Here is a 24,829-nt window from a genome sequence, read left to right as displayed (position 1 = left end):
CCAGCCCCCTCATTCCGCTCTGCAGGTCAGCAGGCAGTGCCGCTGGGCCTGATGGAGCTGGCATCGATTTCCCGGCACTGGGGGGTGGGGGGGGCTGTAACCGGAAACTCCCCTCCCTGGCCGCTATATTTAGCACCACAGAACACGGGCGGAAGCGCTGCTCGCTCCTGAGCCAAGCCGGCTCCATCCAGACTCCGGGCGGCCTGCACCCCGGCCTGGCCCTGAAGATCCCCTGCCAGGTCGGGGGCCCCCGCCCCTCCCACACCTTGTCAAGCGCCCACCTCAGAGCATGCCCGAGAGCCCCTGGTACTGGGGAGCTCGGAGAGGGAGCCCCCAGGCTAGAGGTGGGTGTCGCGGCCCAGTGGGCCCCAGAACAGGGATGGGGTCTCTCTGGAAGAGGCGGGGCAGCCCGGCCCAGCATGGGTGATCCAGGCGCCCTGGGCCCCATAGGATCCCCAGCCCTCCGGCCCAAGGCTGCAGAGACCCCTATGGGGAGCACGCTGAGGGGAGGACTTCTCCCTCTCCCGGCAGCCTCCAAGGCCCACCCCTTGCCTGGAGTGGCCACCTTCGTGACTCGAACCTCTCCTGGGAATTAAGTCCGGGCTGAGGCTCCTGGGAAGCAGAAGGAGAATGGGGGCAGTGAGAGGCAGGAGTCTTCTGTGCCCCGCAGGGTGGGGCACGCTGGGCAGGGAGGTGAGGAGCTGACCCCTGACAGGCACCCTGGGTCTGCCGAACCCCTGGCGCCGCCCTGATGGTCACCCAGCTGCCCTGCTCCCGAAAGGCCCCGAGGGAGGCAGGTGGCACCAGGCCATTGTCTCCCTAGCTTTGCAAGGCAGGTGGGGGCTCTCTCTGCCCGCGAGGCAGGGCTGGCCAGCCGGAGGGGCCCCGGGGAGGCCACCCCCCTCGACAGGCTGAGCTTGAATCTTGAGATGCAGTGAGCATCCCTCCCTGGTACCTCGCAGCTGAGACCGCTCCGAGCGCGGAACTCAGCAGCTTCTGGAACTGGCGGCTCAGCGAGTCTCCGGGTCGTCCTTCCCTCTGCAGCTGGTTGTGGGCAGGAAGCTTCAGAGGTGGATGAGGGAGGGGCGTGTGGGGGGATTGTTCTCTGGATTCCGCCCACCACGGGTCTGGGGATTCTGCACCCCCCCCACCCCAGCCCCTCTGCTGCCAGGCCCTGGTCTGGCAGTCCTGGGCCACCCTGCCCTGGCTTTACCCCTGCTGCCCCTCTCCCCGCAGCCAGGGATCTCTGTGAAAATGGAAGTCTCTGCAGTGCAGCCCGACCCGGCTCAGCTTCTCTCTGTGACTTCCCCTTGGTCTCAGCAGAAGACTAGTGCAGAGGCCCAGCACGGCCGGCAGCCATGACCACCAGCAGCCTCACCTATGCCCCCCACCCCCTGTGCCTCTGCCGTTGTGTCTTTCTCACAGGCTTTCACCTGGGTCGGGCTCCCTCACCCCAGGGCCTTTGCACGTGCTTTTCCCAGCTCCTCACCTGGCTGACTCATCTGCCTTTGGGTCTCAGTAGACCCCCTGCCCAGTTTGCCCCGCCCGCCTCACCCTTTAAGTTTGTCAATCTAGCTCTGTTCGTGCCTGGGCCGGCCCCCCCCCCAAGGGTTCACCACTTGGCTGAATGCTGGGTAAAGGTGCCTAGAACTTTCCTGGATAGTGGGGGCAGAGGGCACAGACTAGGATGGGCAGGGATGGAGCCCTGGGCCCCTGGAGCTGTGTTTGGGTCTCCTCACTTGTCTAGAGGCCAGGAGTATGTGGGTGCCTGCTTCTGAGCCAAAGAGAAGGAGCCCCCCACCCTGCGCCCCCCTCCCCGTGACCCCTCCCCTGCAGGCAGTAACTGGAAGGCTCCAACCCAGTTTGCATTCCCTTATTTGGTATGCGTCCTGCCCCCCCCCCCCCCATCCCAGCAGCCAGGGCTCAGGTCGGCAGGGATGGGTGCCAGGCCCATCCCTTCAGGGGCTTCCAGCTGCTTCTGTGGCCTGCATCCTAGAGGGGCTGCTGAGCGGCATCAGTCTGGCCCCCTTGAAAGCCTCTTCTCCCAGGAAGCCTTCTGTGCCTCCCCCCCACCCCATAGCAATTACAAGCTCCAGGCAGGGGCTGTACTTCCAGCCCAAGGGCCCGCAACAGACCCGCTCCAGGAGCCAGAGTTGAGAAGATAGCCCAGTTTTTGTGGGGGTGGGGTCAGAAGACCCCTGTGGACTTCGGGTCCCTAACCGCCAAGACGACTGCCAGCCCTGGAAGGGACCCTGCTTGCTGGAGGGGGGCTGATGTCTGCAGACAAGGAGCCCTTGGTATTGACCCCGGATGGGTGGGGGGGGGGGGCGGCGCGAGGTTACCCCGGCAGAGGGCAGCACGGTGATGACGGAGAAACGGGACGTGGGGACCTGGTGACCAGGACAGCAGGAAGAGCCTCTTGGGGCAGCTCTCCCCTGGTCCCTTTGAGCGTGCACCACCGTCTTTTACCGTCTTTTATTCTTTGGTCATCCCCCTGTGTCCCCGCCCCAGCCCAGGGTCCGGCCTAGGCGTTCGGCAAGGGTGAGGCCTGGCGACCCCTGCGCCAGCGCGGACCTGGGCACCCAGCCTACGCCGCGGAGCATCTGTTGCCTGGCTGCCCGACCCGCGAGCCGTGCGGCGAGAGGGCAGGGGCGTCGGAGAGGAGCAGCGCCCCCTGCGGCCGGCGTGGAGGCGGTAGGGGCTGCGCGGAGGGGGGACGTTCCCTGAGGAAGGGTCCCAGGCCGCGCCCGCCCCGCGTGGGGGCAGAGCCCTGATTTGTGCAGCAGGCGGCTTCTCCCCCGGGACGGCGAGGAGCGCGGCGGTGGCGCACTGATGGGAGGGGACCTCGGCGGTGACCTCAGGGGCGCCCCACCCCCGGCTCCTGACACCCGGCGGGGCTCGGGCGAGGGGAGGCCGCTTGGCGGCGCCTGCCCCGCACGCCGGGTTCATGGGAGGCGTGACGGAACCCCCGACACCCGGGGGCCTGGAGAAGCGCGCGCCGGGTTTGGGCGCGGGCAGGAGCGCCCTCCGCCGCCTTTAAAGCGGGCGCCCCCGGCCGCCCCCCCCCAGCCCCACCCCGCGGCGCGGCCCCGCCCCCTCATGCATATGCAGGTACGCGGGTGACGAATGGGCGAGCGAGCTGTCAGTCTCGTCCCGAACTTGTTGGCTGCGGGCGCCGGGAGCGCGGGCGCGCAGAGCCGAGGCCGGGACCCGCCGCCGCCGCCGCCGCCGCCGCCGCCGCCGCCGCCGCCGCCGCCGCCGCCGCCGCCGCCGCCGCCGCCGCCGCCGCCGCCGCCGCCAGGAAGGGAGCCGGGCTGGAGAACCGCTGCCTGCGAGCCGGAGCCGCCGCCGCCGCCCCGCGCGCCCGCCGCCCAGGCCCGCGTCCAGGCCGGCGCCCGCATCGCCCGCCCCGACCCCGCCCGCCACCGCCGCCGCAGCCGCTGCCGCCGCCGCCGCCGCCGCTGCTGTTGCCGGCGCTCGGAGGGCGGGCAGGCGGGCTCGGGGGGGGCCGGCGCGGGCCGGGGCGGCGGGCGCGGCGCGGGGGGGATCCGGGGCGGCGATGCGGGCGCAGGCCCGGGGGCGACTGCCGGGGCGGCTGCTGCTGCTGCTGGCGCTCTGCGTGCAGGTGAGCGGGGGCCGGGGGGGCGCGGACGGGGCGCACCGGGCCGCCCCTCGGGGCCGGGCGGCACCGCTGCGGGCGCCCGCTGTTAGCAGCCCTCGAGGCTGCGCGGCGCGGCGGCGGTTCCGGGCGGGTCCTCCACCCCCCGCGCCCGGGCTCCCCGACCCCGGCCCGCGCCTCCACGCGCTCTCCCTCTGCCTTATTTTTAGGCGGCACGGCCCATGGGCTATTTCGAGCTGCAGCTGAGCGCGCTGCGGAACGTGAACGGGGAGCTGCTGAGCGGCGCCTGCTGTGACGGCGACGGCCGGACGACGCGCGCGGGGGGCTGCGGCCACGACGAGTGCGACACGTACGTGCGCGTGTGCCTCAAGGAATACCAGGCCAAGGTGACGCCCACGGGGCCCTGCAGCTACGGCCACGGCGCCACGCCCGTGCTGGGCGGCAACTCCTTCTACCTGCCGCCGGCGGGCGCCGCGGGGGATCGGGCGCGGGCACGGGCCCGGGCCGGAGGCGACAAGGACCCCGGCCTCGTCGTCATCCCCTTCCAGTTCGCCTGGCCGGTACGTGCCCCCCCCCACCCCCACCCCTTCCCGGTCCCAGCCCTCCCCTCCTTCGGCGCCCGCCGCCCCTCCGGCACCTGCGGCCGGGCCCTACATGCCGACTGCGCGCACCCGGACGGGGAGGGGCCGGCAGGGGGCGCCGCGCGGCGGGCCGACCCTGGGCGCGTGCTCCGTGGGGCTCCGTCCGCGCCTGGCCACGTGGACGCGCGGGGGTCGCGGCAGGGGCGGGGCGGGAGCGGGGTGGCCGCGGCCCGCGTGCGCGGCAGCCCTCGGCGTGTGCCTGCGTCTCCTTGCGCGTGTCTGTCTGGGGAGGGGGGAGGCGAGGCGAGGCGAGGCGCGGCGCCCGGGCCCGGGCAGGCCGCGGAGGCATGTGCGCCGCGCGTGCTGGGGCTGGTCTGGGGCAGGCCCTGGCGGAGCCGCCCCGGGCCCGTGGCCAGCCTGCGCCCGCCCTGCTGTTTCCTGGATGCCCGGGGGTGGAGGTGGGGGGCAGCCCTGGCTGGCCCTGGAGGACCCAATGTGCGGGTGTCGGCGCACCCCTGCTGCTGGCCCAAGGACACCCCTGGTGTTGGGATCTTCCTGGCACCGTCTATCTGTGGGCTTTTGGCTTTGTTTTGTTTTGTTTTGTTTTGAAGGGGGTCAGTGGGGGGCAGGCTGGCTGAAAAGTGGGCTCGGGAATGCTGAGAGGGATGTGGTCCAAACCTGGGGTCTGCTCTGGGGCTGGCAGGCAGGGGGATGTGCCCGAGTAGTTGAGTGAGCCAGCGGAGGTCTCCTGATGCACCAGGTGACTGGTCTGCTTTCTGAAGCAGAGCCTGCCCCCTGCCCCCTTCCCCCTTCCCCCTTCCCCCACACTCAGGTTTCTGCTGCAGGTCTGGGTGGGGCAGGAATGAGAGAAGGCCCCAGAGAGGTACCCCAGTGTGCAGGAGCTGGTGGGGGCCGGCTGAGGTGGGCTTGCTAGAGGGTCTGGGAGCGGGGAGGGGCGGAGCAGGGTGCCAGGCTGTGACCGAGGGCCCCAGACCATCGGCCACACCGGTGTCCATCTGGTGCCCTGGTCCCGGGAGAGATTTGGGGTTAAGGCCAGGCCGGCCAATGTTGGGTCGGTGGGACCTGCCTGTGGGGGCGCTGGGCCCCCTGCCTCGCCCTGCTCCGAGCCTTGTGCTGATACCTCGTCCTACGCTCAGGCCAGGCAGCCTTCCCCGCTCCCCCGACTCTGCTTCCTTCTGAGCTCCGGCTGGCATGGGGGGGTGGCGGGGGTCCCCTCTAGCCAGGGCCCCGTTCCCTGGCTGGCCTCTGGGGTCTCCCTTGACCTTGGGGCCTTGGGTGGGAGCTGTGTCCCTGCCGGAAAAGGCAGGGGCGGGCATGGGAGGGCTCCAGGCGGTTAGGATCTGCTCGGCCCCCTCACCCCCACAGCCGTGCAGCAGGCAGGTCTGAGCAGGGCCCGCAGCCTGTCATCTGCACTTGGGCCTGAGCCAGCGTGGCTCCAAATCGCTACCTGAGGATGTGTTTTCTGCTCGAGTTGGCAGCAGTGGGGGTGGGGGGCAGGGAGGCCTTGGAGGAATGTGGCGGGCCGGCGCGTGTCCCTCATGGCTCTTGGCCCCACGGGCCGGCCAGGGGCGGGATGGGACGGGGCAGGGAGCCCCGGAGCCTGGGCACTGGGTCTTTGGTGTCGTCTCCCTGCCCTTCCTCCCGCTCCGAGCTGGCTCCCTCAGGTGCTCGGGAGGGGACGCGCTCTGGGGTGGCCGGGGCCGTGGGCTAGCTGCGTGCTCGGGGGGCGGCTTCCGTGTCTCCGCTCCCCGCCGCCAGTGCATCCTGGCCGCCGCGTGCAGCTGGTTTGGTGATGCCAGCGCCCTGGTATTTCCGCTCCGCCGGCGGCAGCCCCGCGGCCACGCTGCCTGGCTCTGCTGCCAGTTCGGTTCCGTCCTGTGAGCCGGGGCGTGTTTGGAACCGTATTTGGGTTTCCTTCGGGAGGGTTGCGGCGGGGGCAGGGGGAGGCCCTGCCCAGGACCAGCTTGGACTCTCGGGCATCCTGGAGTAGGGGTGTGAGGAGGGCCTTGAGCGTGGGGAGGTGAGGGAGCCAGCTGCCAGTGCCGCCCCCGCCCCCGCCCCCGGAGACAGGAGGACAGGGAGCTAGTCTGGGCTGCGCACCGCCCCCCCCCACCCCCGCCCCATCAAGTTGCCCTGGGCCCGTCCTGAGCCCTCGTGGGCCCTGAGCCGGCCGCGTGGGCCGTGCCGTCTGTAGCGTGTGCTTGCGGGTTGGCGTCGGGCTCGGTGTTTGGGGACGGGCGGGCCCAGGGTTTGGGAGGTGGGGGTAGACCTGCCAGGATGCGGCCCACGCGACCCACGCCTCCCACCAGCCCCCCAGGAGTGCAGTGACTCCTTGTTGTCACTGGTGCCGAGCCCGTGGCGGTCAGGATGGAGGCCACGTTTGGTCACGCGTGCCTGTGCGCGTGTGTGCACGTGTGCCATCTCTGGGTGTGGCCGGGAGCCAGTGCTGGGTTTGGAGGGGCCTGTGGGTGGTGAGCTCAGAGCAGCTGGCTGCTGGAGGGGCCCGTCCTGAGCAAGGGGCCGGCAGGAAGCACACCCCTTCCTACCTGGCCCAGGCCCTGGCGCTTGGCACCCCAGAACGCCACCCGTAGGCGTCTCTTGTCGTACACGTCGCGTGTGCAGGGAGGCGACTGTGTGTGGCTCGCTGGAGACGGGCCTGGGGCTGACCCTCACAGTATAGCCACCTGAGCTCTCGGGCCGCTGCGGGACCCGGTGCGGGGCCTTCCCGCCTGTGAAGTGGGGCGATGGTGGGGTCTCACAAGGGGGGGGCAGGGCTGCCCTGTGGGCTCGGGCTCGTGGAAGCCCCTGGGCTGCTACCTGGCCTCCCTCGTCTCCTCTTCTCCACGGGGAGCCCACAGAAAGAAGGCCAGAGTCCCAGAGGGGCCCTGGTGTGCTCAGGGCCGTGTGTAGGGACTGTGGCCGGTGAGGGAGGGCCTGGTGGGATGTGAATACAGGGCCCGACCCTGCTGCGCCCAACTGCCGCGGGAACCTGTCGTCTGCGTGCTTCCGGCCCAGGATTGCAGGCTAGGGTCTGTGTCCAGGAGTACCGCGGCTGCCCTCGGTGGGGAGCCTCCATCCCTCCTGCGTGCCCTGCCCTGAGGACCCGAGGGCTGCCGTGGGCCCACCCCCAGAGCGCGCTGGGGCTGCTGTCTTGAGCCATCCCAGAGGGGACCAGGGGCTTGCTTGGATGACGCTCGGCAGGCCGCACCCTGCTCTGCACCTGGTCACCTGCTGGTGTCAGGGGTCTCGTTTGAGGCTTTGGTGTGGGGGCGGCAGGGCGGGGCTCTCAGTGCCCGAGCGCGGGGTAGACCCTGGAGGGGCCGCGCCAGCCAGTGGAGGGCTCGGAAATGGACAGGGGCTTTGTCCTCAGGCTTTGAGGGGGTGCTGGGTTGGGGAGCAACAGGGATGCTGGAGGGCCCGTGGCAGGGCTTTGTGGGGGGCTCTGTCAGCTGTTCTGTGGTGTGTGGACGGGGGTTGGGGGGGGTGCAGGCTGGCCCAGTGAGGGGACGGAGTCAGGCTGGCAGACAAGCCTCTCTAATCTCCAGGCCTGAGCTGGGGTCCCCATCCCCAGACCCCGGGTGGGGAAGGCCTGACTGGTGTCAGCACGTCAGGGGCTTTGCTGCGGGGATCTCACGAGGTCCGTGTGACACGGCACTGGGAGACCCCGGGCTGCCGGCGACCTTCACGGTGGGGGACTGCGGGTGGGGCAGGTGGGGCACAGCCAGGCAAGGTGTGGAGTGTGGATGTCTGAGTTGCTGTGTGGGGTGGACCTGTGGTCCATTTCTCCGGCCTCGCCTTGGGGGAAGGTGGCCCCCTCCCCCTCTCCTTAGGGACAATGGCGGCAGAGGCCTGGGCCTCTCCAAGGCTCAGGTTTCAGGAAATGTATCTGTGCTTAGAGCTCCTGGCGCCGGCTCCGTGGGGGGGCTGGGTTGCTGATGCGGGATGCTGCGGGAAGAAACCAGTGCCAGCCTTTCTTGGCCACGGGGTGTGGTCCGTAGGTCCCGTGTCTGCCCTGTGCCATTCCGATGCCTTTGGGCTGCTGCCCTGTCAGCCCCGTCTGAGGGTCAGACGAAGGCTTTGGGCCTGGCCTTGGGGGTCTGAGCTGGGGAGGGGTAGTCAGATGGCCGGGCCGGGGGTCTACCTGTGTGGTGCAGGTGGGTCAGGGCAGTCCTTTGGGAAGGGGTGTGGTGGGGCCTTCGGGGACTGCGGCCAGGTAGCCGGATGGGCCTCTGGGGGCCAGGCAGGCAGGTGGCCCAGCTGAGGCTGGCCTGGGAGGAGGGACGGGGGCTCTCTGACTGCTTGCTCGGGGCCCCCCTCCCGTCCTAGCTACCACTGCCCAGCCCTCATCGTCTCTGCCCCATCCCTGGAACCACGGGAGACCTTATGAGCCTCTGGCTTGGACCTATCGACTCTCCTGTTCTCCGGGGACTTGGGTGACAAAACCCTGTCCTGGCTCACGCTGCACGTGTCAGGAAGCACGGGGACGAGAGGCTGCCGTTGGCACTGGGGAAACTGAGTCTTGGAGGCCAGCCCCGTAGAGGGGAGGAGGCTGGGGGCCCGGCACCGGGGGAGGTGTGGGTGCTGTCCCGCCTGCTGGCTCAGGTTCTCTCTGGATGACTTCCTGTTGTCCGTGCGCAGGGAGCCCAGCTGTCGGGCGGGTACGCATCCCTGTGGGAGCAGGTAACTGGAGCCCTGGGCGCGGACGAAGGTGGTGGTAATCCTACCTGAGCTTCTGGCGTGGGGGCTCTGGGGAGCCGGGAGGAGCCCCCTGCTCACCTGGAGCCCAGGTGCTCGTCCTGCCGGTGGACTTGACCTGCAGCGGTGGTCACAGCCCCCCCCCGCCCCCAAACCGGCCTGTCCTCTCGTGCCCAGCCTGTGGCTCCCTGCCCCTGCCTGCGCCCACCCTCACAGCCCACTTGGCACAGTGGCCAGAGCAGTCACTCTGGCCCTGCCGGGCGGTCTGTGGCCTCCCTGCCCCCTCCGGCAACCGCTCGTTTCTCTCGGCATCGGCGCCCGAGCCGGTACCGGGGTCTGTGACTAAGCACAGCCTGATACCCCGTGTTCGCGCCCCTGCTCTCCCAGCCCCGCGGGCCTACCGTGCGCTTCCTCCTGCTCAGGGTGCTTCCTGATTGTCTGCGGCCTCAACCCCAACATCTCCGTTTCCACAGCCTGCCCTGACCCCTGTTTAGAGCGGCACCCCGCCCCTGGGTCTCTGCTGACTCACCCATTCGTAGTAGGTCCGTGCCTGGTGCGTGCTCGATGGACGGATGAATGAATGAATGAATGAATGAATGAGTTGGGTGGAGTGAGGTCTAGGAAGAGCTGGGTACTCTGACTGTCAGCAGGAGTGGGAACGGCCAGGGGAAGGCTGGCCCGAGGGTGGCATTCTAGGCAGAGGGAGGGAGCTGTGTGTACAAAGGTCCAGGGGCAGGGTGGGCAGGCTGAGGTGGAGGCAGGGCAGGGGCTGGGTGGTTGGGAAGAGGGCAGGAGTCACGGGGAGCCCCAGGAGGGCTCTGAGCATCATTGGGGAAGACACGCAGCCCTGGGGGTCATCGGGGCTCCCGTGGATGGGGGTGTGGAGGCCCCAGTGGCGGCCGGTAGCTGGCTTGATGGAGGTTGGTAGTGGGCATGGGGAGTGGGTTTAAGGGAGACTCCAAGATGTGGGACCGAGAGCCTAGTGACAGCCCAATGTGGGCGGAGAATGTTCTAAAGGGGTGGAGGACGGCTCCTGGGTGGGTGTGAGGTCCCGTGGGGCCTCCAGGAGGCTCTGCTCAGGGCAGAGTCAGCAGTGTAGGTAAGGCTGGGAGCAGCTGGGGGTGGCGCGGCCTCTCTGGAGGGACAGTTGCGGGCCTAGAGTGGGGACGAGGAGAGGGTCCCCGAAGGAGGGCTGTGCCCCGGGGACCCAGAGGCTGTGGGGGTGGCTGGGGGTGGCAGGCAGTCGGAGCGGGGCCGGGGTCCAGGGAGGCCGGGGTCTGTCTCTGGCCGGAGTGTGCTGACGGGTTGGGGCATCAGCGGGAGGCTGCTGGGCTGGGGGAGCAGCCCACGCGGTGGTCTTTGGCCGTGAGGTGCGTGAGTTCCCCGGCACAGCCAGACCGCAGGGGCGAGAAGGTGGGAGGTGCCGACGGTGGGGATAAGTCTGGCCTCTCCCGCGTGGCCCCCCACCTTGGGGGGGAAGCCACCAGCCTGTGGCCACAGAGGCGGCCCTGTGCCACGGGCCCCCAACCCAGGGCAGCCAGGGCTGGATGGAGGGGTGTTCAGCATGTTCATGGCTGGTCTGAAGAGGGCTGAGCAGTGTGCATCCGGGAGCACGGAAGGCCCTGGGCGGGAGGAGCTGGGCCCCTGCGGCTGGAAAGCACACCTGCGCTGGACAAGGGCGGCACTGCTGGGGTCTCTGCTGCCTCCGGTGGAGAGGGTGGGTCCTGAGTTCACTCGGTGACATTACCCATCACATTGTACTCGAGGACCAGAGGCTCCTGGGAGGAGCGAGTGGGGAGTGACATCCGTGGGCAGCCCCTGAGCCTCAGTCTCCCCATCTGTGCAGTCAGGGCCCCTCCCTTCTGTTCCTTGGATGGGGCAGGTTTGTGGGATGTGTGCCGTTGAACTGTGCACCTGCTGTGGCCTGGGGGCAGCTCCGGGCCCCGGTAGAGGGGCAGCTGGGGCGGTGACAGGGCATTGTCCCTCTCGAGTCTCCGCTCGCAGAAGGACCTCATGTTTTGCGGGCCCCAGTGAGGTGCCCAGGGGTGCTCCTGCCCGTGGGACCCTGGTCTGTGTGCCAACTGCCCTGCCCCTCCTGCTGACCCAGCTGGGGTAGCTGGCTAGGTGTGGGCCACTGGGGCTGCAGGAGCCCAAGTCCCCAGAGCCTTCGTGGCCTGGAGGGGCAGCCTCCGCCCCCTGGGTCATTTTGGGGCCTGTTGAGACGTGGCACTAAGCCAGTCCCCAGAGCGGAGGAGTGAGGCGGGGAGGGCGCCGGGGAGGCAGAACCGGGACAGCCCCAGGGGCAGAGCTGGGGCACTGGGGAGGGGAGGTGGCCAGGGCTGGGATGCAGTCGGGTGGGCCCCGCCTGGTCCCTGACTGCCTGCCCCTGTGTCTGCAGCGCTCCTTCACCCTCATCGTGGAGGCCTGGGACTGGGACAATGACACCACCCCGGATGGTGAGTCCTCTGGGAGCCGGGTGGCTGGGGCAGCCAGTTGCCTGCAGGGCTTCCCTCAGGACACGGGGAGGCTACCCTCTTTAGCCAGACGCGTGTGGCCAGATTCCTGGTCCTCTGCCTGCTGGGGACAAAGACCCGTGACCCCGTACCCCAGGGGTCTAGTGTGCTGTCTCCCTCTTTGCCCTGGCTGCTAGGAAGCTGTGCCACATTTGTGATGTGCAGAGCTGTGCCTGGACCCTGACCCCAGTCCTGGCTTCTTCTGTTCTGTTCTCCCGATGAGATGTTTTCCCCAGGGCCATGTCAGGCGCATGGCGGAGTGGGCATCCCTGAGAGGCTCTCTGCATTTGCGGCCCCTCCTCTGCCTTTGTGTCCTGGAACGTGGGGGCTCGCTGGCCCTTCCCTGAGGCTCACGTGCCGGCTGGCCGGCCAGCCTGTGCATGGGGTCTGTGGGCCTTATGGTGACGGGGCAGAGGGCAGGAGCCGTGCAGGTGGCAGGGGTGAGCCGATGTGTTTGTGAGCAGCGTGGGCCTGCACGGTGGGGGGTGACGAGGTCAGCGAGGCCAAAGTCAGGTCACAGAGGCTGCGCGGGCCCCCGTGAGGATGCTGGCCTTTTCCTAGAGGCAGGATCGCTCAGGCCACCGCGCGTAGGGTGGACTGTCTGGCCAGGGTGGAGGCCAGGGAGGAGGCCGCTGGGTGCCGGGCCCAGGGGCGGCCTGTGGGGCGAGCGGGGCCCTGGCCACGCCGAAGGTAGACGTCGTGAGAGAGAGGGTGGGGTCGGGATGGCCCGAGGAGCAGGCGGGACGGAGGGCCATCGCTGGGATGGACGCTGTGAGGGTGATGTCGCGAGGGCCCTCGGGTCCCCCGTCTGCCCGGAGGGCCCGGGCTCGGGGCAGTGGTCGGTGGGGAGCGGGTAGGTGTGGGGACGGGTCGGCCGGGCACCTTGGCCAGACGGGCTCAGTGGGCTGTGGGCTGTGAGGCCAGAGCGGGAGTGCTCCCCAGGCCCTTGAGTGGTGCAGCGGGAGGGAGAGTGAGGTGCCTGGGGCTCCCGAGCCTTTCATTGTGGAAAACCCCAAATCGGAACAGAAGCGTTGGGGGTGGCTTCCCCCCCCCCCCCCCCGCCCCGTGTGCCCACGGCTGTCAGCCTGCCCCCTCACCCCCTTGTGGCTTAATTGGAAGCGAGGCCCAGCTGTGGGGTCACGGGACCCACGTGTGTCTCAGGGGCGGGAGAAGCTTTGTGTTAAGACGGTGTGGGGGGCGGCGGGCGGGGGGGGGGGACGAACCCTCGAGAGGGAGGGCAGTCCAGCCGGCCCCGCCCCTGCAGAGCTGTGGTCCCCCCTCGGCCCCGCAGCCCCTGCGGCGGCCCGGCCAGCGTCCCCGTGGCCCCTGCTGACTCTGCCGCCCCCCCAAGAGGAGCTGCTGATCGAGCGGGTGTCGCACGCGGGCATGATCAACCCCGAGGACCGCTGGAAGAGCCTGCACTTCAGCGGCCACGTGGCGCACCTGGAGCTGCAGATCCGCGTGCGCTGCGACGAGAACTATTACAGCGCCACGTGCAACAAGTTCTGCCGGCCGCGCGACGACTTCTTCGGCCACTACACCTGCGACCAGTACGGCAACAAAGCCTGCATGGACGGCTGGATGGGCCGGGAGTGCAAGGAGGGTGAGTGCAGGCCGGGTGGGCAGCACTCGAGGGGCACGCGGGGGCGGGGGGCGGGTGCGGCGAGGGGGCAGCCCGTCGGGGCGCCGGGCGGAGGGCTGCAGGGTGCGGGCCGCCGGTGGGGCCGGCCTCGGCTGGCACCTCTCACGTCCTCTCTGTTCACAGCGGTGTGTAAACAGGGGTGTAATCTGCTCCACGGGGGGTGTGCCGTGCCCGGGGAATGCAGGTAAGTGCTTGGGGGCGACGGCGGTCCAGCGGGATGTCAGGGACAGAGCCGATGCCACGCGTGTCCATGAGCCTGGGTGCACGTGTGCTCCTTCAGGATCCCGTGGCAAGGGGCCTGTGGCAAGGGCCCGAAGACGGGTGCCCTCAGCACAGGAGGCACACAGGGCACCGGGGCTCATGCTTGTGGCTGTGCGGGTGTCCCGGAGTGGATTTGAGGTGGGGTCTGAGAAGACGAGTGGGGGGCTGGGGGAGGGGGGCGCAGGTCTTCCAGCCAGAGTTGCTGAGCAAGGGAGCTGCCGTGACTGAGGCCGCCGGCCTTGGGCAGAGCCGGCAGGGCAGAGAAAGGGAGGTGGCGTTGGGGGCGGTGTCTCTCCTGTTCTGGGAGACACCGCCAAAGCAGAGGGATGGATGTGGAGAGACCCAGCCTGACACACACGTGGGGAGACACATGTCGTAGCACACGCAGGACAAGCTTGAGGGTCTAGGGCACCAGGACGGGACACAGGATGCGCTGGGGGGTCGCGGGGGCACCAGGAGAAGACACGGGACGGGCTGGGGGTCATGGGGGCACCAGGACGGGACACAGGACGGGCTGGGGGGTCGTGGGGGCACCAGGAGAAGACACGGGACAGGCTGGGGGTCGTGGGGGCACCAGGACGGGACACAGGATGCGCTGGGGGGTCGCGGGGGCACCAGGAGAAGACACGGGACGGGCTGGGGGTCACGGGGGCACCAGGACGGGACACAGGATGGGCTGGGGGGTCATGGGGGCACCAGGATGTGACACAGGACGGGCTGGGGGTCGTGGGGGCACCAGGAGAAGACACAGGACGGGCTGGGGGGTCGTGGGGGCACCAGGAGAAGACACAGGACGGGCTGGGGGCCGTGGGGGCACCAGGAGAAGACACTGGACGGGCTGGGGGTCGTCGGGGCACCAGGAGAAGACACAGGACGGGCTGGGGGGTCGTGGGGGCACCAGGAGAAGACACAGGACGGGCTGGGGGGTCGTGGGGGCACCAGGAGAAGACACAGGACGGGCTGGGGGTCGTCGGGGCACCAGGAGAAGACACGGGACGGGCTGGGGGGTCGTGGGGGCACCAGGAGAAGACACAGGACGGGCTGGGGGGTCGTGGGGGCACCAGGAGAAGACACAGGACAGGCTGGGGGTCGTGGGGGCACCAGGATGTGACACAGGACGGGCTGGGGGGTCGTGGGGGCACCAGGACATGGCACAGGATGGGCTGGGCATCGAGGGGGCCCCAGGAGAGTGAGAGATCCCGTCAGCCTCCTGCAGACAGGGGAAGCCAGGGACAGGGTCAGGGGGCAGCAGGCAGGCAGAGGGGCGGGACGGCTGGAGGGCCCGGGGCCTGTGACTTGGAGGGGGCGTAGGGCGTAGAGCAGGGCCCTGGTACGGCGTGTGAGCGAGGGTGGGCGCAGAGGTGCACGGGCAGCCTGGGAGCCAGCTGTCCAGGTGGACGTACTCAGGGAGCCCCTGGGAGGGGCTGCCAGTTGTGGGCCGAGTAGGTGGGTCGGGGTGAGGGTGGCCCTGCCCTGGCTGCAGGGTGCATTGACCCCAGGACCTCACTCTGGGGGCGGGTGTGCTGTCACGTGCGTTTCGTAGACAAGGATGTTGAGCATGGAGAAGTCACTTCCCAGGTCACCCAGTGTTGAGACTGCACAGGAGGGTGCGGTTTGAGAGCTGGCTGGCTCGGGAGATGGAAGAGGGGGGACCCATCTGTGTGTCCTGTGGGGGTTCCAGCCCGGGAGGCGGTGTGAGGAGAGCCCGGAGGGTCCCAGGGCAAGGGGGGGGGGGCAGGCCCCCCGCCCCGCCGAGCCGTATCCTGGGTCCGCCTGGGGCAGGGCCATGCCCTGCAGCCCTGCCCTCTGGCCTGTGTGATGGGTGTGAGCGTGGGGACCGTGGGCAGACCAGTCCACGGGGAGGGGTGCGGCCGGGGTGCAGCAGGGCTGCCCCCTGGTGCCATGCACCGCCTCGATGCCACGCCAGCAGCCCTTGGTGGCCAGTGACCGGGCGACCAGGGTGGGAGGGAGGTGGGAGAGAAGTGGATCTTTTCCCACCCCCTCCTGCTGCCGTGGGCCGTGGGGAGCAGTAGGTGAGCCCCCCACCACCCCTGTGGGTGGAGCGCAGCTGCTGCTGGAGGCTCAGGGCTCAGGTTTCAGTGCAGGCCCCCCCCCCCCCCCCACCGGATGCTTCGGGAATGGCTCTGCCTTCCTGCCGCCTCCTCCCTGGGCTTCTGGAGCCACAGGCCAGGGAAGCCAGGGAGGGTGGGGCCTGGTGAGCGCTGCCCCACCCAAGGCTGAGAGCACATCCTCGGGACCTGCGGGGTCCTTCCTGGCGGGTGCCCCGCCCCCAGCCCCGGTCCCCTCTCGTCACCTGTAGGTAGGGAGGATTCTGGGTGAGGACGTGCAGCCCATGCATGCACAGGCCCTCCTGGCAAGTGGGGGGCTGGGCGGTGGAGCCCCTCTTTCCAGCCTGGGTTTCCCCGTGTCTTGCCTGCTGAGCCTGTCGGCATCCCTTGGCGGCGGGGCTTGTGGGCAGCTCAGGAAAAGGCCACCGCTCCTTCCTTTACAAAAATAAACTCACATGGCAGGTGCCAGCACGGAGGGGACGTTGCCTCGATGACCGTGCCATGACCTTCCTGTTCTAGGAAGGGGGCCCCCGGGGGGCCTGTCCAGAGCCTGGAGGGTAGCCCGCTGATCCCCGGGGGGCACTGCGGGACAATGGGCTCTTTCTCCTGACTGCAGTGCCCCCAAGTCAGGCTCAGCTCTGGCGGGGCCACACCTGGGATGGGACTGCACTGGTGGCCTGGGTGCCCTCTGTGCCCCAGCCGCCTGCCTCTCCTGAAGGACTTCCCAGAGAGAGCGTTGGCCCATAGCTGAAGGCGGGGCTAGGCCTGGGGTCGTGGCCTTGGGGCCAAGAGGCCTCTCTGGGCTGTTGGCCAGGAAGCGGGTGAGTCCTCCTGGGTCAGGAACTGCTCTGAATCTGAGCGTGGCCTCTCGCACTGCTGGCTCGGGGCCGGGGGTGGGCCTCTGCATCCCCCATCTGTGAGATGGGTCTTCGATAGGGTTTTGCTGGCAGAGAGGTTGCCGCCCTTGAGTTGCAGGTGAGGTCACACGCTGTGCCCGGGGTCTCGCAGGGGGGCTGAGCCTGGAGCTCTCCCCTGGTGTCCCAGCAGCCCGCCTGGCCCCGGGTGCCGCCCAGCCCTGGCAGCTCCTGGAGCGCTTGAGCTGGCACCGTCGCTCCTGGGGTCCCCGCGGGGCCTTCCTTTCTCAGCGCCTGCTCTTGGGGCCCTGCTCAGGGGTGAGTCCCAAAATAGCTCGGGGGGGGGGGGGGAGTGGCTGGGCAGCTGCGGCCGGCCGGCCATCCGAGGCCAGCGGCCGGGAAGTGCCCGTGACGGTGCGGGCTGGCTGGCGGGCCGTCACCCCCGCCCGGCGCGGGGCCTGCCTCGGTTCAGAGGCCGAGGCCGCCGGCCCCCCCCCCCCCCCCCCGGGGTGGCCCACGTGACCACGCCCACGTCCGGGCCTCCCCCGCAGCGGCCACGGCTCCTGGAGTCCACCCTCCCCCACCGGGCCTCGTGCCTCTCGGCCTAATGCAGGTGCAGCTACGGCTGGCAGGGGCGGTTCTGCGACGAGTGCGTCCCATACCCTGGCTGTGTCCACGGCAGCTGTGTGGATCCCTGGCAGTGCAATTGTGAGACCAACTGGGGCGGTCTGCTCTGCAACAAAGGTGGCTGGGCGAGCGGGGGCAGGCTGGGCGGGGCAGGCGGGGCCGAGGCGGGGGGGGGGGGGGGGGGGGGCCTGTCCTCTGAGTGCCCTACCCTTGCCTCCAGACCTGAACTACTGCGGCAGCCACCACCCTTGCACCAACGGGGGCACGTGCATCAACGCCGAGCCCGACCAGTACCACTGCGCCTGTCCCGATGGCTACTCGGGGAAGAACTGTGAGCGGGGTGCGTCAGGGGCCAGCTACGGGCTTCGGGCGGGTGCCCGGGGAGCCTCGCGGGCCCCGTGTCTCTGATCTCTCTGCAGTAGGCATCCCCCGACCCCCACCCTGGGGCCTCGGGGAGGAACCCTCGTGGAAGGGCGGGGGGCCTGGGCTGCCGGCCTCCCCCAACCCCCCGCCTTCGGTCCCCCGTGCAGCCGAGCACGCCTGTGCCTCCGACCCGTGCGCCAACGGGGGCTCTTGTCACGAGGTGCCCTCTGGCTTCGAATGCCACTGCCCATCAGGCTGGAGCGGGCCCACCTGTGCTCTCGGTGAGTGCCCCCGCTCAGATGGGTGGGGCTCCCGCCTGGCACCTGGGGGCGTCTGAGAGTGGGGGTGGGCTGGCACTCCAGGGCGAGGTGGGGCGGTTGAGTCCGCACATGCAGTTGTGGGCCTGGTGGTCAGGAGAGGAGTGACGGGAACACCGGGGCCCAGAGCCCTGCCACCTCCCCACGTGGCCCACACCCCCACACGCTCCCTCCGTCCCTCCGCAGACATCGACGAGTGTGCCTCCAACCCCTGCGCGGCAGGGGGCACCTGCGTGGACCAGGTGGACGGCTTCGAGTGCATCTGCCCCGAGCAGTGGGTGGGGGCCACCTGCCAGCTGGGTAAGCGGCCCACGGGACCCTCGCGTACGTGGACCGTGCTCCGTGCGTGTGGCTGTGGCTGCTGGTGCTGCTGGGGCTGCGGGGGCCCGGTGTGGGGCCGGTGGGGCTGAGCCCCTTCGCTCCCCCTTGTCTCCTTCACAGACGCCCATGAGTATGAGGGGAAGCCGTGCCTTAATGCTTTTTCTTGCAAAAGCCTGATTGGTGGCTATTACTGTGATTGCGTCCCGGGCTGGAAGGGCATCAGTGCCACATCAGTCAGTATGGGCGGGTGGGTGGTGCCAGGTGGGCGGGGCTGCGGAGATCCCGGACCCTGCTCGTGACCCCGCCCCTTGTCCCCAGACATCAAGGACTGTCGCGGGCAGTGTCAGCACGGTGGCATCTGCAAAGTAAGACGCACACCCGTGGCGGAGGCCGAGGGGAGGGGGGCGGGCAGGAGCTGCCCTGGGGGGTGGCCTCTGGAGGCTCACCGACCCCTGCTTTGCTCACCCTGCCCCAGGACCTGGCGACCGGCTACCAGTGTGTGTGCCCACGGGGCTTCGGCGGCCGGCACTGTGAGCTGCAGCTGAACTCGTGTGCCAGCAACCCCTGCCATGGTGGCCTCTGTGAGGACCTGGGGGACGGCTTCCGCTGCCGCTGCTCCAAGGGCACCTCGGGGCCGCTCTGCGAGGTGAGGCCTGGGGCGCGGCCCCGGGGGCTTCAGGGGCGTGCCATCATCCCAGGTCACCCAAGCGCGTGGGACAGGCCGCAGTTGGGCTGCATGCAGCTCTGGACGGAAAGCCAGCCTCGGAGCCTTGGGTGGGGCCGGGACGGTGGCGGGGGCCGGGGGGGGGGGTCGTAGGGTCACTACCTGTACTGACAAGTGTCTCCTGATGGGGCGGGCCCGGGTTCTCTGCCTGTCTGCCTGTCGCTGCGACTGGAATGATCTTCATGTGACAGAGGAGCCCTGGGTGGGATGGGGCGCCCCAGGGCGTGCGGGCCCGCACTGTCACGTGTGTCTGAGCAGGGGTGGCTGACATCCCTGGTGCCTCATGACCCCGCCTTGCCCTGACCTGCCCTGGCCTTTGGGGCTACAGAGGCGCCAGGGGCAGGGCTCCTGACTGGCGGGCCTCCTAGGGCCCCTGGTACAAGTCCCGCCTGTACCGGTGGAGCCCGGTGATGACGCTTTTGGGAAAGACCCACAGACTGGGCTCGGCGTGGCTGTGGTGGCTCTGGAGGGGGTCAGGAGCCGGCCTTCCTGCCAGCAGGAGGGGTGAAGCCGGATGCTGCCCGGCGAGGCAGAGGAAGCGGGCCGCCCTGGAGGCGAGGGCGGTAGGAGGGGCCGGTGGCCTGCAGGTGTTTCCGTCCAGCTGACTGGCCTGGACAGCGTCGGATGGGCGGTCCTGCGGGCTGCGGCAGCGGACGCCTGGGTGTGCAGGCCGAGCAGGGCCTGGGCCTCCGGGATTCTTCGGGGGGATACGACGCCTGGCTGTCTCCCGGGTGAGGGCCCAGCCTCCACAGATGCTCCCCGCCGTCCCCACAGGTAGACGTAGACTTCTGCCAGCCCAGCCCCTGCCGGAACGGAGCTCGCTGCTACAACCTGGAGGGCGACTATTACTGCGCATGCCCCGACGACGTGGGCGGCAAGAACTGCTCTGTGCCCAGGGAGTCGTGCCCGGGCGGGGCCTGCAGAGGTGGGGCGGGGCCTGCGGAGGTGGGTGGGTGGGGCGGGGCCTGTGGTCTGCGGGGTGGCGGGCACACTGACCTTCTCCCATCTGCTGCAGTGATCGATGGGTGCGGGTTTGAGTCGGAGTCCAGAGTGGCGGGCAGGGCCCCTTCTGGTGTATGTGGTCCCCACGGACACTGCGTCAGCCTGCCTGGGGGCAACTTCTCCTGCGTGTGCGACAGCGGCTTCACGGGCGCCTACTGCCATGAGAGTGAGTGGCCGCGGGCCGCGTTGGGCGGGGCGGGCCGGCAGGGACCTCCCCGCCCCTCCCCCCCCCCCCCCCCCCCAGCTCACTAACACCTCCCGCAGACATCGACGATTGCCTGGGGCAGCCGTGCCGCAATGGGGGCACGTGCATCGATGAGGTGGACGCATTCCGCTGCTTCTGCCCCAGCGGCTGGGAGGGCGAGCTCTGTGACACTAGTGAGTAAGCCCCCGCCCCCGCCCCCGCCCCCCTCCCAGGGGTCGGCAGCTCACTCAGTGGTGCCCAAAGGGGCCTCTGTGTGGGGTGGGTGGGGGGCTCCACGAGTGCTTCCGACCCGCCCCCGCCCCTCCGTCTCTCCCGGGCCACCTCCGCACACCCCCACGCTCTCCCTGACCCTCCCTGAGCGCCGGCGACCCCCGCTGACCGGCGTCCTCGCCCCCAGATCCCAACGACTGCCTTCCCGATCCCTGCCACAGCCGCGGCCGCTGCTACGACCTGGTCAACGACTTCTATTGCGCCTGTGACGACGGCTGGAAGGGCAAGACCTGCCACTCGCGTGAGTGCCCGCCGGGCCCTTGCCGCGCTGGGGTCTGCCCGCCGCCCTGGGCACTCCTACTGAGCGGCCTGTGTGCCCACAGGCGAGTTCCAGTGTGATGCCTACACCTGTAGCAACGGTGGCACGTGCTATGACAGCGGGGACACCTTCCGCTGTGCCTGCCCCCCGGGCTGGAAGGGCAGCACCTGCAACATAGGTGAGGAGGCCGGGCTCCGGGCGCCGCTGGGCCTTGGCCCCGCCCCTGGGCCTGCTCCTGGCCCCGCCCCTGGTTCCGCTTCCAGCTCTGCCTGGCCTGGCCCGGTCAGGGACGTGAGTGGATGCCTCGTGCCTGCCCAGATCAGATGAGAAGGCTCTCTTCTTTTTCTTCTTCGCAGCCGAGAACAGCAGCTGCCTGCCCAACCCCTGCGTGAACGGGGGCACCTGCGTGGGCAGCGGGGACTCCTTCTCCTGCATCTGCCGGGACGGCTGGGAGGGCCGCACCTGCACGCACAGTGAGCTCGTGGGTGGGGGCCGCGGGGAGTGGGCGGAGGCCTGTGGGGTGGGAGCCCGCCTTTGCCCCAAAGCCCTGGTGCACCCCGGGACCTGCAGTGTCACTTTTGGCCCCCCACCCCCAGCTCGTTAGCCTTGCCCCCGATCCCCATGTGTCCTGGTGGGGGTCAGCCTGCCGCTCTCAGGCATTCTCCCGGATAGGCTCCTCTGTGACACCTCTTCCTTGACCCGCTGCCCTGGCCCCAGTGCCCTCAGCCTGCTGGCCTTGTCCAGTGGGCTGGCCCAGGGGGTGCTGGGGGGTGGATGCAGTGCTGACCTTCCTCTCTTTCCTCAAACACAGATACCAACGACTGCAATCCCCTGCCTTGGTGAGTGGCGGCCCTGGAGGCTGGCTGGCCCAGGGGCGCTCGGCCTGCCGGGGGGGCCCCTCTGACGCCCGCCCTCTCCCCTGCAGCTACAACGGTGGTGTCTGCGTTGACGGGGTCAACTGGTTCCGCTGCGAGTGTGCCCCTGGCTTCGCGGGTCCCGACTGCCGCATCAGTGAGGGCCCTGGGGCGCCTGGGCGGGTGGGGGCTGTGGGGCCCCAGCCCTGGGAGCTCCTCCCAGCCTGGCCCGGGTGTCGGGAGTCCGGGGCCACAGTATCCGTGAACCGGAAGGACGGCACGACCGGTCACTTTCTGTCCTCGTGCCGGGCCTCGGTCGCATGTGTCTTGCTGGCGGGCCCCCCCTTTTGCTCACCCCGTGCCAGCAGCTGGGGGCTGCTCCGTAAGGGGCTGGTTCCCCAGAGGCTTCTGTCCGCCTCGGTCCAGAGGCGAATGGAGGACGACGGTGCTCGTCAGAGCCGGGCTGATGTGATGGTGCCGGGGCCAGGCCCAGTACAAAGGCCCCACAGGGCGCACCAAGGCCCGAGCTGGCGGGGGGGGGGGGGGGCTCCTCTCCCGGCCCGGGGGTCCTCCTGGGCCCTGCGTGTGGGCACTGGCCCCCACACTGCCTCCTGAGCCTGGCCACTTTTCCCTGCAGATATCGACGAGTGCCAGTCCTCGCCTTGTGCCTACGGGGCCACGTGCGTGGATGAGATCAACGGCTATCGATGCAGCTGCCCGCCAGGCCGGGCCGGCCCACGGTGCCAGGAGGGTAGGTGGGGGGCACCTTGCCCGATGGGGTCATGCCAGGTCGGGACGTGGATGGACGTGGCCTCCCAGGGCCAGCCTGCTGACGACTCCAGTTTTTCTCTCCCCAGTGATTGTCTTTGGGAGGTCCTGCTGGTCACAGGGCGTACCCTTCCCGCACGGGGGCTCCTGGGTGGAGGATTGTAACAGCTGCCGCTGCGTGGACGGTCGCCGGGACTGCAGCAAGGTATGGGGGTGCCCCCAGAGCTTCCCCGACCGGCCTGCTGTCCCGGTACCCCTGGCCCAGGGGACACTGTCACCTTTCTGTAGTAACACTGACGTTCTGCCTGTGAGACTAGGGTGCTGGTGCTGGGGCTGGAGAGCCGTACTCCCCACCTCTGCTGGGCCTCCTGGGAGGAAGGTCTTCCCTCTTGATGTGCAACTGGGGACACTGAGACTCTTTTTAGGCTCCAGAAGCCCCCAGCATGGGCCTTGCCTAGCCTCATTCTTCTTAGGGCCCCCCTGTTCCGGTGGGGGTCCTTCCTGGTTCTGTGTTCATCCTGGGAGGCCGTGGCGGGGCAGGGCACAGCCCCGGGCCTTGCTGGTCCCAACCGCGTCTTTCTTTCCTGCACGGTGCCCGTGTCTGTTTGCGGGTCCTCATCTGCGTGCCCCTGTGTCTGTCCTTCTGTGTGCTTGCCTGACCCAGGTGTGGTGCGGGCGGAAGCCTTGCCTGCTGGCCGGCCGGCCCGACACCCTAAGCGACCAGTGCCCGCCGGGGCAGCGGTGCCAGGAGAAGGCCCCTGGCCAGTGCCTGCAGCCACCCTGCGCGGCGTGGGGCGAGTGTGGCGCCGACGAGCCCCTGCTGCCCAGCACCCTGTGCTTGCCGCGCTCCAGCCACTTGGACAACAACTGTGCACGCCTCACTTTGCACTTCAACCGAGACCAAGTGCCCCAGGTGAGCGGTCCGGTCCCGGAAGGCGGGCGCCCCGGGCACCTGCACAGCCCCGACGTCTCCGTCCTTTCTCAGAGCGGCCGCTCAGAGGGCCTGAGCGACCGCTCGCTCAGGGATCCTGGCCCCATGGGGTCGGACGACAGAGGGGGTTGAGCCAGGAGACCGGGAAGGGGGCTCAGGACGGGTGAGGCCCCCTCCCCGCCCTGGGTCTGTATCTGGAGCTGCTGCTGGCAGGCGGGTGAGTGAGGACCGGGCGCCTCCAGGCCCCCCCCCGCCACCCCGGCCCCGACTGCCGGTGGTGGGCGCAGGAGGGGACTGGGAGGCCAGCTCCCTCCGGGGCCCCCCGCATCCCCGCCCTCCTCCTCGTGGGGCTGTGAGCTGTGACCTGCCTGCCACGTGCCCGTGGGGCAGCCTCGGTCCCCAGCCTCCGGGATCCCCCTCACGTGCCGCCTGTCTCTCTGCCCAGGGCACCACCGTGGGCGCCATCTGCTCCGGGATCCGCGCCCTGCCCGCCACAAGGGCGGCGGCCCGTGACCGCCTGCTGGTGCTGCTCTGTGACCGGCCGTCTTCTGGGGCCAGCGCCGTCGAGGTGGCTGTGGTGAGCACCGGGCAGATGGGGTGGCCGCCCCTGCCCGCTTTCCCCTTCCCAGGGTCCCACCCTGTCTGTTGTCTGGAGGTGCTGGGTCCGAGGGGCCAGGCCAGGCTTGCCCTCAGGTGCAGGGGACGGGGCTGACACGCACACTCAGGAGTCCGTCCCGGCGCAGCCGTGTGCCGTGGGAGCCGGGGCCCTCGTGTGCCCTCGTGGGGGCCGACGGGTAGCGTGCACAGCCAGGCTGGCAGCGGGAGGGGCCTGAAGGCGCAGGAAGAGCCAAGAAGCAGCTCCAGGTTGGGGGGCAGCGGGGTCAGCTTCTCAGGGAACGGGAGCAAGGGTGTGGGGTGGGGTCAGCTGTTCCATCTGTGGAACTGGAGGAAGGGTCTGCGGGCGAGGGGTGCCGCCCCCCGGGGCCTCGAGAGAGAGCTAGGTGGAGGTCCTAGGAGGCCGGGCTCAGCTGCAGAAGCGGGTTCCGGGAGCCTGCCAGGCACCAGCTGTCAGCCCCAGGGATTTTGGAGGCAGCGCGGGTGGATGGGCGGCTGGGATGTCGGACTTGGTTCACGGACTTCTCAGGTCTGGCGTCTGAGGCCGCGGAGGCCCGGGCCCCGGGCAGGGGTCTCTGGAGCTGTGTGGGCGGCTCCGAGTGACAGCAGATGAGGCCCGGAGGCGGTACTGAGAGGGAAGGCCGGCGGCCAGCGTCCGGGGCGGGCAGCGGTAGGGTAGGGCAGCGGGGTTTCTCCCCGGCGAGGGTGAGGGAGCGAGGAGGTCCCTGCAAGCTGTGGGCCAAGAGCCCTCCCCTGGAGTCCCGACTCCCAGCCGTGGGGCCGAGTCCGAGAGGCGGGTTGGGTGCCCAGCCGGGCAGGGTCTTAGGTGGTGATGCTCAGGCTTCACTCGGTCCCCTGCTCTGCCTGTGTCGTGGCCCCCAGGGTCTGTGCAGAAAGGGTGCCCCCTGGCTCAGGCCACCCTGGGATGTGCAGTCCGGGCCCCAGGCAGGTGTCCCTGGGGCCTTGCTCTGGGCCCGGGGTGGGGATCAGGTGTAGGCTGGTAGCCGGGAGCCTCGTGAGGCTGAAGTGGAGGGGGAGACACGGAGAGAAGGCGCAGTAGTTTCCCGGGGTGCTGGCTACTCGGCGCCCTTGGGGTCGCGCAGCGGGCAGCGACGTGTTTGCGGAGCCCTTGAGACCTGGGGCAGAGCCAAGTGGGGCCAGACGCCTTCCTGGGAGGGATGGCCATCCTCGTTCCAGGTGCGAGGGGGTCGGGGCCCAGCCCACCTTCCCCTGAGCCCGGCAGCTGCGGGCGGCCCGACCGACCGCGCGATTCTCCTCCAGTGAGTCTCCCCACAGGGAGCCCTGGGGCTCCGGTCCC

At 69.8% G+C, this 24,829-nt stretch overlaps 1 protein-coding gene across 1 annotated transcript in view; it reads left to right on the top strand.

The window, feature by feature from the left end:
- Positions 1 to 3,835: 3,835 nt before the first annotated feature.
- JAG2 (jagged canonical Notch ligand 2) overlaps positions 3,836 to 24,829 on the top strand; it is a 24,025-nt gene continuing 3,031 nt past the window's right edge. Inside the window, 22 exon segments of the mRNA XM_032593466.1 lie at positions 3,836 to 4,179; positions 11,315 to 11,372; positions 12,781 to 13,032; positions 13,195 to 13,255; positions 16,869 to 16,999; positions 17,103 to 17,222; positions 17,413 to 17,526; positions 17,749 to 17,862; positions 18,202 to 18,248; positions 18,359 to 18,529; positions 19,382 to 19,532; positions 19,623 to 19,775; positions 19,874 to 19,987; positions 20,212 to 20,325; positions 20,408 to 20,521; positions 20,700 to 20,816; positions 21,155 to 21,182; positions 21,269 to 21,354; positions 21,835 to 21,948; positions 22,055 to 22,170; positions 22,630 to 22,878; positions 23,342 to 23,473. Of these exon segments, the coding sequence (XP_032449357.1) occupies positions 3,841 to 4,179; positions 11,315 to 11,372; positions 12,781 to 13,032; positions 13,195 to 13,255; positions 16,869 to 16,999; positions 17,103 to 17,222; positions 17,413 to 17,526; positions 17,749 to 17,862; positions 18,202 to 18,248; positions 18,359 to 18,529; positions 19,382 to 19,532; positions 19,623 to 19,775; positions 19,874 to 19,987; positions 20,212 to 20,325; positions 20,408 to 20,521; positions 20,700 to 20,816; positions 21,155 to 21,182; positions 21,269 to 21,354; positions 21,835 to 21,948; positions 22,055 to 22,170; positions 22,630 to 22,878; positions 23,342 to 23,473 (2,895 nt within the window). The 5' untranslated portion in view covers positions 3,836 to 3,840.

Source organism: Lynx canadensis, chromosome B3 (genome assembly GCF_007474595.2).
Source record: "Lynx canadensis isolate LIC74 chromosome B3, mLynCan4.pri.v2, whole genome shotgun sequence".
Classification (NCBI taxonomy): Eukaryota; Metazoa; Chordata; class Mammalia; order Carnivora; family Felidae; genus Lynx; species Lynx canadensis.
This window is presented reverse-complemented; position numbering and strand designations above follow the sequence as displayed.